This window comes from Notolepis coatsorum (genome assembly GCF_963971535.1).
Source record: "Notolepis coatsorum genome assembly, chromosome: 17".
Taxonomy (NCBI): Eukaryota; Metazoa; Chordata; class Actinopteri; order Aulopiformes; family Paralepididae; genus Notolepis; species Notolepis coatsorum.
Window position 1 is genome coordinate 62681827 of NC_140181.1, and position 18181 is coordinate 62700007.

General features: G+C 42.6%; 1 protein-coding gene across 2 annotated transcripts in view; it reads right to left on the reverse strand.

Moving 5' to 3' along the window:
- Positions 1-18181, reverse strand: part of kif1b (kinesin family member 1B) — a 142304-nt gene that overhangs the window by 89819 nt on the left and 34304 nt on the right. For both annotated transcript variants that reach the window (XM_084334128.1, XM_084334129.1), the window contains exons 3-9: positions 7637-7713; positions 4373-4552; positions 3517-3585; positions 2185-2363; positions 1134-1245; positions 337-414; positions 181-246 (exon numbers count right to left, since the gene is read on the reverse strand). In XM_084334128.1, the coding sequence (XP_084190254.1) occupies positions 181-246; positions 337-414; positions 1134-1245; positions 2185-2363; positions 3517-3585; positions 4373-4552; positions 7637-7713 (761 nt within the window). The remainder of the gene's footprint in view (positions 1-180; positions 247-336; positions 415-1133; positions 1246-2184; positions 2364-3516; positions 3586-4372; positions 4553-7636; positions 7714-18181) is intronic.

An 18181-nucleotide genomic window follows, 5' to 3' on the forward strand; every position in this document is an offset into this window, starting at 1 on the left:
AGATAGATAGATAGATAGATAGATAGATAGATAGATAGATAGATAGATAGATAGATAGATAGATAGATAGATAGATAGATAGATAGATAGATAGATAGATAGATAGATAGATAGATAGATAGATAGATAGATAGATAGATAGATAGATACAAGCCATCAGGAGGCAGTAACATTACTCACCACCTCAGCCAAGGCGGAGATAACCTTCCCTAACGTGGTCAGAGATTTGTTGATGTTCGCTCCTTCCTGTAACGGAGAAGAAAGGCTTATTTTACACCCCCGCCGGATGCTGCTAGTCAGTATCATTCAGTTAAACGGGGGCTGTTGAGTTCTCACCTTTAGCCTGGTGCCTGTGGCTCCTGTGGAATCTGCTCGTTCACTCCCCGCCAAGTCTACCAGACTGATTTTGCTGACCTGGATAGGGGGGGGGGGGGGGTACATTTGAGATGATTTCAACATCATTCGTCTCCCTTAGTAAGTAGATCAAAATAATACTAATGAAGTGAGAGAATCGAAGAAAATCACTATCCTCGCGAGTTTTGAAAACACCATAAACAAAGGAGCATAAACTACTTCCAACGCCGTGGACGCTGCTGTCACGTGAGATTCAGATAGAGTAAGTCACTACAATAGGCATTGTGTTTACAATAACAGAGCGTTCTTTGTACGTCCACAATCGGAGGAAATGTGGGAGCAGAGGGGCCCTCGTCTCTTCCTGTCTGACCTAGAAGGGGTCTGGGAGACGTGTTGGGCAGCGCGGCAGTGAAGACAGGCCTGGACATTATACCAACATGTCACTGCTGTTGCAGGAGACAGCATCAGGACTCATGCTTTTGGCCCAACAGGGGTTCAACCTCACAACAGTAGGGCCCATGAAACCCGCTCACATGCCTCTGTGTCTTTTCAAAAATGGTATGAATCTGAAAAGTAGGCCATTGCACAAGGTCAGACCTGTGAGGTTCTAATATGATCGAGTGTAAGATGTTATGTAAAGACTTAATGCAGGGGACCTTTATATAACACTTTGCACAATTCAGAAAATCTGCAGAACAGCTGTCGAGTCATTTTCAGTAGCACATACTACCGGTTACCATGGCAACTACACTCTCTCTCTCTCTCTCTCTCTCTCTCACCTTTTCCGTGCATAGGTCCGTCTGACTGTCGTGTTTCTTCTGTGTGAAGACGATGGTGAAGACGGCGTGGGACCGGCTGCTGGTCTCGTTCATGTTGGTGGCAGCCACGGTTCTGGAGGTAAACACACACAAATATATCACATATACTATCACACATGGCAGGCATTTAGTGGACACTCTTGCCAAGAGTGACTAGAGTAAGAGTAGAATAACAAGTGCAACAGTAGAAGGAGCTCAGGCACTTGTATGACCAATATAGCGAGATGCCAAAATGAGTACTGAGGGTAATTCAACAGTGCCCAGTAATGTAGCCTACAATGCATAAGGATAAAGAAGAACCAAGCTAAGTTGTGTTTTTTAAGAGCCCAAATTCAACGATAAGTAGTTATTGGGGGGAAAGCTCAATTATAAACATTTGATAATTTTTTCTCAGCACAGAAACCAAGTTGGTTACCATGCATCTTGGTCTTCTTCCATGGTCTAATTATTCTGAATACATAATCAGCTGTCTTTTTGAATGCTAATTTATATTCTATTCACATTTCCCTTAGCTCTGAGCTTGGTGGCTATTAGAGTGAATTGAGTCTATATAGGATTACTTGGTAGATAATACTATGAGGACACCAAACCCAGGGCACATTTCAGAAGGGAGAGACACCATACCAATGTTCTAGAAATAAGCCCTCTGAGTCAGCACAGGAAGATTAAGACGGGGTTCACTCCTCCCCACAAGACTCTTGCAACACAGGCGAGTGCACACCCACACCCCCCCCCCCCCCCCCCCCCACACACACACACACACACACACACAAATCCCTTGGAGAAGCGCTCACTATCTGCGAGAGCCATGCTGTCCTAAGAATAACCAGCCAAATGTATTAAAAAAAACAGTTTGAGAGTAATATTTCCTGATTCCCACTATTGTTATGACTGGACAGTATTTAAAATAGCCTACATCATCATATTACATCATGTTCAGAGGATGAGGTTCAGCCACTGAATTAACCCCGCCTCCACCGATCGCTCCCCCGAGGCGTGTTCTGCACCATACCTCGCTTTGTTTCCCGCGTCCATGAGGTCGGCGATGTCCGTGTAGGAGGTGACGGCCAGCTTAGATAGGTCCTCCACGTAGGGCCCCAGCAGGGGGTGCTCCCGCACGCGCAGGTTCCCTTTGTTCTTGGGGTTGAGCAAGTCCCGCACGCGCTCGCAGTAGATCTCCATGTAGCTGACCTAGAAACCATTGCATTAGGGATACAATATAATATAAAATTAATTAATATAATACAATATAATATATCATATCAATTAATATAATATAATACAATATAATATAAATTAATATAATTTATTACATGGCGTTTTAACATTCGCCGAAATGCTTGATTGTGATTGGTCAATAGCCTCCGACAGTGGTGAATTATTTTTCGATAACTGACCGCTGCCATGGGCAACGCGCAATAATCACCGGTGATTATTGCTTTTTGCAGCTGGAGCAATCAAGCCCACTGACACACACTGCATCAGTGCAATCAGACACACCTGCCGGCTGCCGGCGATAATAATAATCACTTTATTTGGGCTGACAGAGCCACAGAACAACTGCGTCTGCATTTGATCTCGTCTTGTCGATGGTGTAAAATGAATTAGGTATATTGTTAGTAAGTTAGCCATGTAATAAGTGGGATAATGTATAGCTATACTCGGTCATTGTCGCAAAATAATTGACCTTCACTGACGTTTAAAACACCTCGGCGAGGCGCCTCTGTGTTCTAAACTCTGTGTCGGTCAATTATTTTGCGACAATGACCGAGTATAGCTATACATTATCCCGCTTATTACATACATTATACCTTACATAATACAATATAATATATCAATTAATATAATATAATGTAATATAATATAATATAATATAATATAATATAATATAATATAATATAATATAATATAATATGGGGGATGGGGCATCAGTTTAGTTACTCAATAGCTACACACCAAAACACAGACATAGTTCAGCATATGTAGATGAATGATATCAGGTTGTACATTATATGACACACAACTTTCCCACTGGCGGGCGAGATCAATTTCACCTCAGAAACTTTACAGCCTGAACAAACAAGCCAAAGGTGTGAGATATTTTCTGCTCGCAATCACCGGCAACTTTCATTTGCTTTAGCTTTCAGTAAACAATGTTTCAGCTCATGAGCTCTTTGAATGGCTCGTTGCTAAGGAGACCCCAGAGCTCCGAAGCTCCAGTCGATGTGAGATCGACGTCTGGCTAATATGATCGGAGTCTGTGCAAAAGCCAAGACTTGGGGGATGTTCATCAGAGAGAGAGAGAGATTCTGACAGACACCAAAGCAGTCAGTCTGACACTCACCTCCACCGAGTAAGACAGCTTCTCTTTGTTGTTGTCTTCATTGATTTTCTCAAACAGATCTTCACAGAGCTGGAAGGCACAGACAGAGAGAGAGACAGAGAGAGACAGAGAGAGAGACAGAGAGAGACAGAGAGAGACAGAGACCGAGACAGAGAGAGAGACAGAGAGAGAGAGATAGGAGAGAGGAGATAGAGGGGAGAAGTAGAGCGATACAGGAAAGTAGAGAGAAAGATAGAGAGAGAGAGAGAGAGAGAGAGAGAGAGAGAGAGAGAGAGAGAGAGAGAGAGAAAATCTTATTGCCAATAAAGAGCATTCATGGGGAAAAGGGCAAATGAAGAGAGAGAGTGAGGGGGGGCGTACAGATCGATGGATAACACAAATAACTCGATTGCAAGGCGCTCATGACGCCAGGAGGACCAATTGCTTAATGTTCTCAGCATTGACTGAACAGAGAAGAATGGCCAGTTGCTCCTCTCTCTCTCTCTCTTTTTTTCTCTGATGTTGACACCAGAGTTTAGTTGACACACAAACATGGACACACACACACGTTCTGCCCTTGAGCGAGTGACAACAATAAGAGGAGTGTCAAGGCCTGCTCCACGCACAGCTGCCAAGCATCTACAAGCTGACCCAGCATCTCCATGAGAGAAGAGAAGGAAGAGATACGAGATACGATAAGAGAGAGAAGATAAGAGAGAGAGATAGAAGAGAAGAGAGAAGAGAGGGGGAAGATAAGGGAGAGAGAGAAGAGAGAGAGATAGATGACAACATGCACGTGTGGCGAAAAACGTGAACATGATATGGAGCTCATATACCTATTCATTGAACAAGGCAGCATGGTCTGAAAGGAACATACCATGGGGATGATCCCCTCCTGGCCCTCCTCCTGCCTGCCCATCATGGTGTAGGACTTGCCAGCTCCTGTCTGGCCGTAGGCGAAGATGCAGACGTTGTAGCCTTCGAAGGCATGCTCCAGCATCTCCTTCCCAATGTCATTAAACACACGGTTTTGTGAGGCAAAGGACGGGTCGTCCGGCTGGAGGGAAAGAGAAAAACTATTATTTACAGAATTGTACCAATCAAGGGTGTTCTAAGCCAAGGGTTTGTTTCAAACCTCCTCCAACCCATCAGAACTAAGCTCCGGACCTGGGGCGACAGGGCCTTCGCTGCAGCTGCCCCCACCCTCTGAAACGCCCTTCCCAACCATATCCATCATGCAGACACTCTTTCATCATTCAAAAAAGCCCTCAAAACCCACCTTTTTACCCTTGCTTTCAACCCATGAACTCCTTCCTCTCTCACCTTTTATTTTTTATTTTCTCTCTACTAAAATTGCATTGTATTGTATTGCTTGTTTTGTAAAGTGTCTTTGAGCATTCGGAAAAGCACTATATAAATCTGATGTATTATTATTAATATTATTATTATTATTAACACTTTGAGTGCCAGCAACGTGTTATGTCGTTATTTCATGCCCCCCGTTGAGTGCTGACGACGCAAATTGTCTTTTTTATTTTTTATTAGCGATCTGAATTCATATTTCATCAACCGAGTCTCCCGCTGGTACAGCAGCCCCTCTAGGAGCTCCGATGGGAAAATACCGCCCCCTATCGTCTATCCCTGTGTAACTGCAGGCCATTCGATTAGACTGGTGGATCTGTGGGGGGGGACCCTACTGGCTCCACTTTGCTGGTGAGGGATCTGATGAAGATGGAAGTGATCGCGAGATGGAAAGCAGCCTGGAATATATATTTACAGCAGCCAATAATCAATCAATAAACGCGATCGATATTTGGAATGGCGATCAGGAATTGGAATAATCTTTTTGGAGAACATCTGATCTAAGGTAAGGAGTCTATTTTACCAGTTTTAGGATAATCAGAGCTATTTTCACTGAGATAACAGCGTGTCCCGTATGTGTATATGTGTGTGTGTGTGTGCTGTTGAGGAAATAAGAGAATCGATTTCTCAGCTCGCTTCTATAGCGTGCATAAGTACACATATACTATCGATAATCTAGCGTTTATTTGAAAACGATTCATAAATAGGCCGACAAATGACAACGTGTCTAGTGTATTCGAGAATATTCCAATAAATGCCGCTTATGACGGAATCTTTCTATTTTCCGAAAATCTTTGAGAAAACGATCGCTTTTCGAAATGCTATAAAAAGGATATGAACCGATTAAAAAACAATCCGTTTCGACAATGTTGACTGCAAACAAGTCATTGATAAGCGACGGGCAGATTAGACACATAGCCATAATTTAAAACATAGATTATGCGTTTTTAACGCTATCATTGAAGTGGATGATGGCACTCAAGGACATTAATCAACGTTAATGGCCGGCACTGAAAGTGTTAAGTATAACATTTAGATTGCTCCTTCCTGTTGGTCGACTAATCACATTTTGTCATGGCTTTTTCCCCCCACAACAATTAAGTTGGCTCTTGGAAAACATCTCTGGCATCACAATGATGTTTATGAATACTAGATTTAAATACGTCACTCTGTATTCCTGATGTATTACTGCCCCGTTTGCATAAGGACAATAATATGTCATTTGACAGAGTTGTCGCTTGAATCCACAATTCGATTCGTCGACAAAATCATGTGACTTAACACTTTCAGTGCCCAAAACTACTTAAGTCGTTTCTGGGCCCATGTCGTTCAGTGCCATAAACGCCAAAGTGCGTTTCTGGGTAGTTTTTCCTTTTTTCCCCGATATTTTTATTCATTATCCACCCAGGGAGCCTGTTGTTACCATAGGGAATGAGTCTGAGGTCGCCAAAGTGCAATACCGCATCCAGCTAGACGGCGGTATTGAGCACTCTTTGGAACCTTGTATCTTGGCCTGTGCGTCGATCTAATGGGTCCGGGTAATTTTTTTCTTTTTGCTCAAGCTGAGCGGTTATAACGGTCGGATTGAGAAGAATCAAATGCTCCCGACGCATGATGTGTGGTGGATTATGTTGGCTCCACGATGGACATCAATACTTGGAATCACGATCAGATAATTGGAATATTCTTTTTGGGGTACATCCTAATCAAGGTAAGGGCTATATGATATCAATCTTGCGTTGATCCAAGCATGTCTTCATATCGATCCGAACATGTGTGTAACGTTCGTCCACAACGTATGCCGTTGGTGGCGATCAAAGCATCAAAAAACGACCCACCCCCCTTTTCATGCATTCATGATGAAACATAATATCTATGATATAGATTTGATTTGAGAATAATAGCGTGTCAGCGGCTGGGTGGCGCAGCGGACATTGCGCTCGTCACCAACGCAAGAGACACCGGGTTAGACTCCGGCTGTCAGCGTTGCCTCCGGCTTGGGCCGGCCGTCATACTAACTCAATTGGCAGAGTTAGCGGGTGGAAGTCGATGGGTGGTAATCTGGACGTTGTGGAAAGGGACTCCTACAGGTCGGTTGGGGGACGCCTGCACAGCAGAGACAGGAAAATGGCAGGGGTAGTTACACCTCGCCGAATGAGAGTCCGCGCTGGCAGGTGAAAAGATGTGACAGGCTGCCTCCACATGTATCGGAGGGGACATATGATGCAAGGCTTCTATCCTCCCTACAACCGACCAGTGGGGGGCATATGCGAGCAACGTTCAAGACAGGGGAGGGGAGAATTGGCACGGCTAAATTGGGATGGGAGAAGAAAAAAAATGTAAAAGGAGGAGAAAAAGTGGATACAAAATTTTATAATAATAGCGGGTCCAGGCAAGTTATAGTATAATATGGCTATAACGCTATTCCTCAGCATTTCAGGAATTACCCCAGACCGATCTAAAAGCATACTTATATTCACCACGGTATAACGCGTGAATGTATGCATGGAAAACGTGTCTCTTTTTTGCATCTTGACCGGAAGAAAGTCACTGGCAAATGTCAAATGACCATAGTATTGTATCCATAGCTATAATATAGAATATAGTTATAGCTCTACAAACAAGGTGACGGATCCCTATCTATCTAGCATTGGCCTTGCTACAGAGGGCCGCGTCTAATGGCTGGCACTGAAAGTGTTAATAGTCGACTAAGAATTGATTCAGTCGAGGACGGGCCGGCCCTAATCATTAGAGACACTGGCGATGGGAAACCACTCACCGAAGTATGTGACCAGTAGGAGTAATCGAAGCTGAAGGTCTTGGCTGGTTCCTTTGGATTTTTGGGGTTGAGAATAGCTGCAAGGCAGAAAACAAACATTAGTGTTAGTAACATGGCTGATAACATCTAGTACTTCATCAGTAACATGGCTGATAACATCCGATATTTAAGCGGGAAGATCACAACCACGTTGGTGCAGTCTCACTTTGACAGCAGCGTATTTGTGGTCTGTACTCTGGACAAATTAAGCTACATTTGACTCTTAGATTAAGGTAAACCGATAGGATTGACTGCCCTCCACCACTAAATAAAGCATATACTCTGAGTAGCTTCTGTGCAAAGATTTGAACAAAAGGTTTTTTTCTCGAGATCATACACTTCTCAAATCAGCTCTAGCCTCTAAAACAGCCAAGAAAAATTTACAACACAAAAGATACCGCTGTGCACAATCCAAATGTATTAATTTTATTATGGATTAAAAAAATTATGGGTTTCCCCTGCCATCACTATTACACGCACATCTTGCCAACTTAAGGGTTTTTTCTGATCCCAATGTGTTATTCATCTCTACCTTGAACGAGGTTTCAAAGACATTCCACTAGTGTTTCCCGTTCAATATGGGTTCTACTGGTAACATTAGCTTGTCCCCCATAACCGTGCAAACCACTCACTGCACTCGTGATGGTGCCACCAAACCCAGGGAAAACCCTGATACAATGTATGTCTGAACATCAAGATCCCCTTCATGAATCAGAGTGCTAGAACTGGTATATTTGGAATAGTAAATCACATGGACAAGAAGTATGAGCAGTTTTGATTTTCTTTCGAGAGAGAGAGAGAGAGAGAGAGAGAGAGAGAGAGAGAGAGAGAGAAGAACGTGTCAAATTCACTTAAGTAAGCTGTATCCATTCATGGTCTTCATTGGACCTATCAGCACTGCGGCATCCCTTTATTAAGATAGACAACAGAGCGGAAGGCCTGAGCCAGCGATGAAATGCATAGCCTACCACTGCTGCTGCCGCTAACCCATCACCTGTTGCACCCAATGCATATATGGCCTGATGATGACACAACATTTCTGCTCTGCCCAGCCGTTCCCTATGGCCACACAGACATTTCTTAATGAACAAGAATCTGCAGCCATGCCTGGCATGTCATCCCTCTCAACCATGCTTGCTGGTCCCAGCAGTACAGATGTCTGGGCTTTCCACACAAACAGAAAGTTAAGCCCTTCGCGACGGGCTCGGGGCAGAGAGAGGAGCGAGGTCACAGAGTGTCATAGGAATGTACTGTAGGATATTTCCAGATATCAGTGCCACAGTTGTTACTCAAGCCCCCCTCCCCCCCTTTGATAGACTGCACCCAAGTTGGCGAGAGCTGCTTTGTGCCGAGGCCAGTCGAGAGATCTGGCTGAGGCTGGCCAGACAAACGCATACCTCCATCATCAGGGCAGAAGGGGGGGGGGGGGGGGGGGGGGGGGGGAGAGGAGGGGATGAGGGAGGAGAGGGCGAGTGGAAAAAAAGGGATAGGATAGGGCCTGAAGTAACATGTGCACTCAGGGCCTAGCAACGCTCCAAACAGACCGGCAGCACAGACCAAATCTGGCTAAAGGGAAAACCCCATCCTGCTACTTTCAAGGATCAGATCACAGTGATAATAACATCTTCTATGCATGGATTTATAGCCATCTCTTCTCAGTGGCTCCATTCTGATCTCAAATCTGATCCACAAAGCGGTAATGGCCCCTTGTGCATGCAATGGGCCAATTAAACCCAGGTCTGACTCCCTGTGCTAAGAGTACTTGAGAGGTTTCAGCAGCACTGAGATGTCCCCTGCAGTGTGTGTGTGTGTGTGTGTGTTCAGAGGATTTCAGCGGGCTGATCAATAATGCAGTAGATGTGGAGAGAGGGGGGATTGCATATCGCCCTCCACGGGTCACATGTTGACAGAAAAGCACAGTGTGTCCTCAGAATCCAGCATGCCGGCTGCTTTAGCCTGAACAGGTGATGAATATGAGGCCTCCCGCCACTGGGCAGAATTCCCAATCTCGGTAGCCAAGCTACAACCAAGTGCAGGTGAAACAGGTCCGTGTTTACCCTCAAGTCTACGAGCAGGTCAATGTCTATGGGCGGCACCGCGCCTTCCATTTTGGGCACTAGAGGGGAGGAGAGAGAGAGAGAGAGAGATAGAGATATATAGAGAGAGAGATAGAGATAGAGAGATAGAGATAGAGATAGAGATAGAGAGAGAGAGAGAGAGAGAGAGAGAGAGAGCGCTAAATAAAGCCACACCTCACCTTTGACCTGCCTCGAAAGAGAAACTGGAGCCAGAGGACTAAGAAACGTAGGGGGATTTAAGTTACCAGTACCAGTGTCCCTATTCCCCTTTCCTGGAACAATCCACGGCAGCTATAAATTAGCGGGGAGGTCTAATCTCTGTTCCGATGCCACGAGGGCTCAGCAGCAGAAAACAGACAGATGATGAGAGCGGCTGTCAGGGCCAGGTTAAGGCGTGGGGAGAGTGGGATGACCAGGACATGACCGGCCTTACTGGGGCACATGGCTGCCATCCAAGAAGGGTGTTGCTACCTCTGCTCCTGTCTTGTTGTCCAGTAAGCTTAGGCGATATTGCTTAAGAAAAACAACGATAAATTATATCATTGTCCAAATGTTGTCGCTAGCTTGACACAGATTCAAGCATTTTGATTCCACCTTCCAATCAGAATTGATTAAGTGAGTGCTGATGGACATAATATAATACTATATTGTAGTGCGGTAAATGAACACTTGGCCACATGACTGTGGTCAGTGCATAGAACCATCCCGACTGCCTTGTTCGCATCGGAAAGGACGTAGCATTATCTGCGGTTTGTAGGGCTGACCTTCGAAGCTTTTTATGGCAATCGAAGCTTCGGGGCTGAGCTTTTTTATCTTATGTTGTGGGACTTGTACAGCACTTTCATAAACTTTGTTGTTTTTAAATGTGCTCTATAAATAAAGTGGGTTGGATTAATTAATTAAGTAGCCCCTTTCGTGACTGAGCCAACAAGGTTTCACTCGGCTGTGTGATTTAATTCAAGGTGGATCGCTGTTGTCGTTTGAACAACTTCAGATTTCATGGGAACTACCAATCCCCCAAATCAAGAATGTTTAAGATGAATGAAGTAAGATTTTGATTATTTGAAATATGGCCTGTGTAGACTAAACTATGCACAGAATTATGTCAGTCTACAAGGTCCGGATTCTACATGGTCCGGCAATGTAGACCTTGTAGACTCCACTACAGACCAATTATCAGTGAATGTTCATGCATTTTTAAGAAGGGCAACTTCCACAAAAAAACAAAGAACTCACCAAAACATCTCAGTAGCACCTTATCTAAATTTTATTTCCTATTTTGTTTATTCATCCCAGTATCTTTCTTTCTTATGTTTGGAATTCTACAAGGCATGTAGGTGTATATGTATTTGAGGATGATATCCTTCACACACACACACACACACACACACACACACACACACACACACACACACACACACACACACACACATTTAGTCATTTAGCTGACGCTTTTATCCAAAGCGACCTACAAGTTCTGTACAACAAGACAGCAAGAAGGGTACAACTCTATCAGCTGAGTAACAATGTTTATCAAAGTGTTGCGTGTTACAGTGTAGGTTAGTTTATTAGGAAAAGTGCATGACAGTAAGGTTAGTCACGGTTAGATTTTTTTTTTAATCATTTCAGATAATGGTTGAAGAAGTGAGTCTTTAGTCGACGGCGAAATATTGGACGGGATTCGGCTGTCCTAACTGGGATGGGTAGTTCTCACACACACACACACACACACACACACAAAGCGAAGTAAAAAAAGAAATTGAAAAAAAAAAATCGAATTTTTTTTACTTCGATTTTTTTTTAATGTTCGAAGCTTGTGCCATCGAACGAAGCTTCGAAGCTTCGAAGTAGTTAAGACAGCCCTAGCGGTTTGTTAACCCTTTCACTGCCACACTACCAAATGGTTAACCCTTTCACTGGGACAATACATAAGGTTAACCCTTTCACTGCCACATGACAAAGTAGTGTGGTAGTGAAAGGGTTAAGCTTATGTAGTGTGGTAGTGAAAGGGTTAAGTCATATTGCTAATCCAATGTGTTGCGTTTGCTTAGACCTTGACTGAACCTTCTCAGTTGGTGATTGTTCTGTTAGAGTATGAGAGTATGGACTCAGTTGTTTGTGCCTTATGGAGTCGTTTGTTCCTATGGGTTACCGTATTTTATGTTGCACAGTTTGGAGAACTAGGAGGCTACAGTAGGAGGGACTCAAGAGTTTATTTGTTTATTTATGGATCGCCATTAGTCTACACCCATGGGTGAAAGACTATTCTTCCTGGGGTCCTAACACACAACCTACAACATTACAGTACATTACAGTAACAAAAAACAATAAAAACCTAAGAAATACCTTAGCCCTAAACAGTAGTGTTGTCAAAAATATCAAAAAATCGATACATATCGATTCTGAATATTTAAAACGGTTTCAATACTCATTTCCCGAAATATCGATATTTAATTATTCATAAAAAAAGGATAAGGATGCTTATCTATGATGCTTGTATATCTTATCGTGTGTTGTCATGTTTGTTTATATGTTTGTTTAAAAAATAATAAAAAAATAAAATACAAAAAAAAAAAGGATAAGGATATCCTTTTCCTTGTATAAGGAAGTTGCATTGTTCATTTCAATACCTGTAATAGTACAGTAGTCCACACACACATGTGCATTCAGTTAAGTCGGAATATGACTAATACAAACAGTTCAGTTTGTCAGGTACATGCAACACATGTAATAAAAATTATTGAAGTGAGATGAACAGTTTTTTTAAATGTGTGATCTAAAGATAAACAAAGGGTTTTAAAAGTGTTATATTTATCTTCTCTTATAGTACCAGAGAGAAGCTGAGGAGAATCAACCAGCAACAAAGGAAAATGTATTACATTTAATTTTTTTTACATTTTAAGATTGAACCTTTTTCCCTGTGGTATCGAAAATGGTATCGAACATCGATACTTTTCAAGGTATCGTATCGAAGTTACATTTTTTTTTTTTTTATCAAATTTTTATTCAGTTTCTTTTTTTGACATAACACAACAACAACAACAACCATACAACAATAATAATAATGACAGGACATAATATAAAATTAAATATTTCAACAGACCTAAAATAAGAGACAATTATAAAGGGAAATAGACACATGTATTACAATGAACCACCTGAGTCCCCTCAATCTCCAGACCCGTCAGCCGCAAGCCACAACCCCGGAGGACCCACAGCCCGGCCCCCCGCGAGCCAAAGCACCACCCCTCTTTAGTGCCTCGACCCGCAGAGACCCCGAACCATGCCCCCCCCCAGTCCGCGCCCACGACCACCAGACCCAGATCAGAAAATATACATAGGACACCAAAAAACTAAAAATAATAAATAAAACAAAAACTAAAAACACCAACATACATGAATACTCGCTCGTTCCCCCCCCCCCCTCTCGCCCCAGGACCCCAACGTGAGTCGAAGTTCGAAATTCCAGTAAAAGCCCACACAAAATGGGGGACCCTGATGGAAACAAGACAAACGTCTTTCTCAGGTCTGCATCCCCTTAACAATTGTATGTATTGAGCCGTACTGTATTGTACCCATTCTGCAATCTGTTAAATAAAGTTTTCATTCATTCATTCATTCAAAATCTCAGACAAAAAAACACAAAGGCTCCAACCACAAATACAATACTAACCAGGGTTCGAAATTAACGGGGGCTTGGAGTAGGGTCGAGCTGCAACCTCGGAGCCTCGAGGTCCAGATTGGTACTTCCGCCCTGCCACAGGACTATTAGTCCTGTGACAGGGCTATGCGCTGATTGGCGGAAAGTACGGAAGTATCTCGAAGTACGTCTGACGTTTCTCTACGTTTAGCGAACATTAAACGTTGTATTCATAAAATAATATAAAATCAGCAGCATGGGGAGGGCCGGGGGGAGGGGAGGTACAGGTAGTAGAAGACATAGAGGTACAGGTCACATAATTATAGTACAGTGGAGAAGTAAAAATAGAATAAAAAGGCAGTGTAAACAATATACAATATTATTAACTCTAATAATAACACGCCTCGCGGGCTCCTCATTATAATACGAGAGCCGTGGGTCTGCATTGTATAGAGCGGATCCCCCGGCCGTATTCAAGCGCTGGAGCGCTTTGCGATGGATCAAACTGTATTAATAATAGTAGTTGGCTAGTTGCGCGCTTCTGGCCACCTCCCGCAGTGCGCGCATACACACATACTGTCTGTAGCTATACAGTACGTGCAAAATTAATTGTCAAGAGCCAATCGCACAGGTTGCCTCATCTCATCTGGCTCTGCAAATAGATCTAGAGTCTGAATATCATAGCCTGCTGATGATCTCTCTCTCTCTCTCTCTCTCTCTCTCTCTCTCTCTCTCTCTCTCGAGTCAAATCCATTCTGAGAACGGAATGCAGTGCCCGCGACGAGGGTCTTGATTGATTGATTGATTGATTGATTGAAAATTGTATTAACAGATCATGCTGGACCTACAAAAGGCCTTTGACACTGTCAATCACTCCATTCTTGATTGAACATTTTATTAACAGATTGCAGAATGGGTACAGTACAGTACAGCTCAATACACACAATTGTTAAGGGGATGCAGACCAGAGAAATACTTTTGTCTTGTTTACATCAGGGTCCCCCATTTTCAATTCATCATAACATATGACATACACGACATACAGATAGACAGTACTGCTACATCTATACATTTATGACATACCAGATTTGCAAATACAGTATTGTTTTGTGATACAAAAAGAGTCCAGAAAAGAGAGTATATACATTTGACGTAGGGGGGGGGGGGGGTCGGGTAGGAGGGGTGGGTGGGGGGGACACACACTGTACAACTGTACAAGCAAAACTGTACATTGGAATATTGACAACCATACTTGGTCATTTACTGTACATTGGAGGGGGTTGGGTTACAACACAGGAGCAGAGTATAAACAACAGTACAGTACTGTTTCTCATTCCTGTACTATTGTTTATACTCTGCTCCTGTGTTGTAACCCAACCCCCTCCAATGTACAGTAAATGACCAAGTATGGTTTTGTCAATATTCCAATGTACAGTTTTGCTTGTACAGTTGTACAGTGTCCCCCACCCCTCCTACCCGACCCCCCCCCCCCCCCAAGGCGAAAGTCTTTCTCTGGTCTGCATCCCCTTAACAATTGTGTGTATTGAGCTGTACTGTACTGTACCCATTCTGCAATCTGTTAATAAAATGTTCAATCAAGAATGGAGTGATTGACAGTGTCAAAGGCCTTTTGTAGGTCCAGCATGATCTGTTAATACAATTTTCAATCAATCAATCAATCAATCAATCAAGACCCTCGTCGCGGGCACTGCATTCCGTTCTCAGAATGGATTTGACTCGAGAGAGAGATCATCAGCAGGCTATGATATTCAGACTCTAGATCTATTTGCAGAGCCAGATGAGAAGAGGCAACCTGTGCGATTGGCTCTTGACAATTAATTTTGCACGTACTGTATAGCTACAGACAGTATGTGTGTATGCGCGCACTGCGGGAGGTGGCCAGAAGCGCGCAACTAGCCAACTACTATTATTAATACAGTTTGATCCATCGCAAAGCGCTCCAGCGCTTGAATACGGCCGGGGGATCCGCTCTATACAATGCAGACCCTACGGCTCTCGTATTATAATGAAGCCCGCGAGGCGTGTTATTATTAGAGTTAATAATATTGTATATTGTTTACACTGCCTTTTTATTCTATTTTTACTTCTCCACTGTACTATAATTATGTGACCTGTACCTCTATGTCTTCTACTACCTGTACCTCCCCTCCCCCCGGCCCTCCCCATGCTGCTGAATTTATATTATTTTATGAATACAACGTTTAATGTTCGCTAAACGTAGAGAAACGTCAGACGTAATTCGAGATACGTCAGACGTACTTCGAGATACTTCCGTACACGTCAGACGTAATTCGAGATACGTCAGACGTAGGGCTGCACGATTTTGGGAAATAATCTAATTGCGATTATTCTGACGGATATTGCGATTGCGATTTGCGATGCGATTATAACATATTTTAGATTTTTTTTTACAAGAAGAATGTTGCTGCTTTCTGTAGTCGGGTCCCAACTGCAAAATTACTGTATTTTCCCTGTATTATACACTTTTACTATCATGTAGACTATTCTGCTTTGTGTTTACATGTGATGTATTGTATACATGCACATTTATTATGTTCTTGTGTGATGTATCGCACATTTTATTGCTGTGTGATGTATTGCAAATGTTATTGCTGTCATCTTGGCCAGGTCTACCTTGCAAAGGAGATCTTGTATCTCAATGGGACTTCCTGGTTAAATTAAAAAAAATTAAAATTATTATTTTTATTTTTTTTAATTGCAGGCTTGGCGATTTGATAATTGCATCATTCCAAATCACGATTTCGATTAAAAAACGATTAATCGTGCAGCCCTAGTCAGACGTACTTCGAGATACTTCCGTACTTTCCACCAATCAGCGCATAGACCTGTCACAGGACTAATAGTCCTGTGGCAGGGCGGAAGTACCATTCTGGACCTCGAGGCTCCGAGTCTGCAGCTGGACCCTATTGGGGGCTTGGGGCAAAATGCCCTCGAAAATTGACCAAATGCCCTCGAAAATCAGTTAAGGGGGGCAATAAAAGCCCCCCACAGTTTACTAATTATATATATAATTATATATATGCTCTACAGTGCGAGCATTTCCCCCGTATTTGCCCCTAATAATATGTGTGTGTGCGAACCGGAAAAATCATTTACTTGCAGAGTGAAGATTACAAAACAGCTCCGCTGTTAATAGTTAAGAAACGGGACTGAAATTCAGTTTTTGGGTGGAATGCAAAGAGGGAGGGAGGGAGGCGGGGCCCGCTGCGTGTTAAGGGTGCTTGAGGTGCGAACACAGACAGACAGACAGACAGAGAGCTCTGCTTTTCAGCAAGCATGCATAGTGCTGTGTACACTGCTATCTTAACGTTAGCAAGCTAAGCATCTGCATAGCGCGACCTGTGTAACGTTAAGTAACTTGTGTTCGGCGGGGAAAGACCGTTCCATTTGTAACACAACTCCAAAGAATAACATCCAAATGATCCCGATGCGCATTTCCTTCATTCCACAGCGCTAAGCGCGCAACGTATTTCATTGATCGATCTGACAACAACACAACTTGCCCTCAGGGACAATTATATTTAATCTATTTAGATAGAGTATGTATGTATTATTTACAGATAATTGAAGGTACCTCAAAACATGAAACCAAGCCATGTCACACATCGTGTGTGTGTGTGCAAATCTGATATGTCATAAATGTATAGATGTAGCAGTACTGTCTATCTGTATGTCATATATTATGATGAATTGAAAATGGGGGACCCTGATGTAAACAAGACGAAAGTCTTTCTCTGGTCTGCATCCCCTTAACAATTGTATGTATTGAGCTGTACTGTACCCATTCTGCAATCTGTTAATAAACTTTTCAATCAATCAATCAATCAATCAATGTGTGTGTTACTTGAACAATTGTCACTCTGCTCCTAAATTTCTGTGTGCTCCTAAATTTGTATTTAGATTTTATTTATTAACATTTTATTTAGGAGCACATGTGCTCCTTGGGAAAAAGGTTAGCGTAGAGCCCTATATATGGAGACATTAACATTACGTTATCAAACATAGGGACGAAGACTGTAAAAAAAATTTCAACAATGTTTTATAATCTTTATGTTAATTTTCATTATAAAAATGTTGTGCCCCCGAAATACAAAAAAAGCCCCCAAAAATCAATTAAGGGGGGCAAAAAAAGCTGTTGAAAAATTTTTTTAATTTCTAACCCTGATACTAACTAAACTAACTAATTAAACTAACAATACTAACTAAATAAATCAGTAACTCAACTGTATTTCACCATTCATAACAGCATCCTTCAACTTTTTCTTAAAAGTAAATTGGTTGCTGTCATCATTATCTTCACAGGTATACAATTCCAGTATGCAGCAGCTCTATACATTACGGTTCTCTTAAGTGCATTTGTACTTGGTAGAGGTAGAGTAAAACGAAGACCCACGGCGTTCTGGTGACATAGCCATATCTAGTATTGGTGGGTTGTAGTTCTGACCACAAAGACTTTTATAAATATTAAACAAAAATGTTACAAGGCTGCATGCCAGCCTCTGATCCACTCTAAGCCACAACAGAGTTCAGTGTAAAAGTGAAGGTAAACACGGTTCTAGCCTAAAGCTAACGTTGGTGTCCTTGTTCTTGAACACAACACAATGTATTTACCATTTCCTTGAAACTGGCATTTTCAACTGTATGGATAGAAACCATTTATTTCCCAACGTTAGTAACTAACGGCCCTCGTAGAGTCTCCCCACCGCTAACCATTGTCATTTTAGGTGGATGTGCATTATTTTGCTA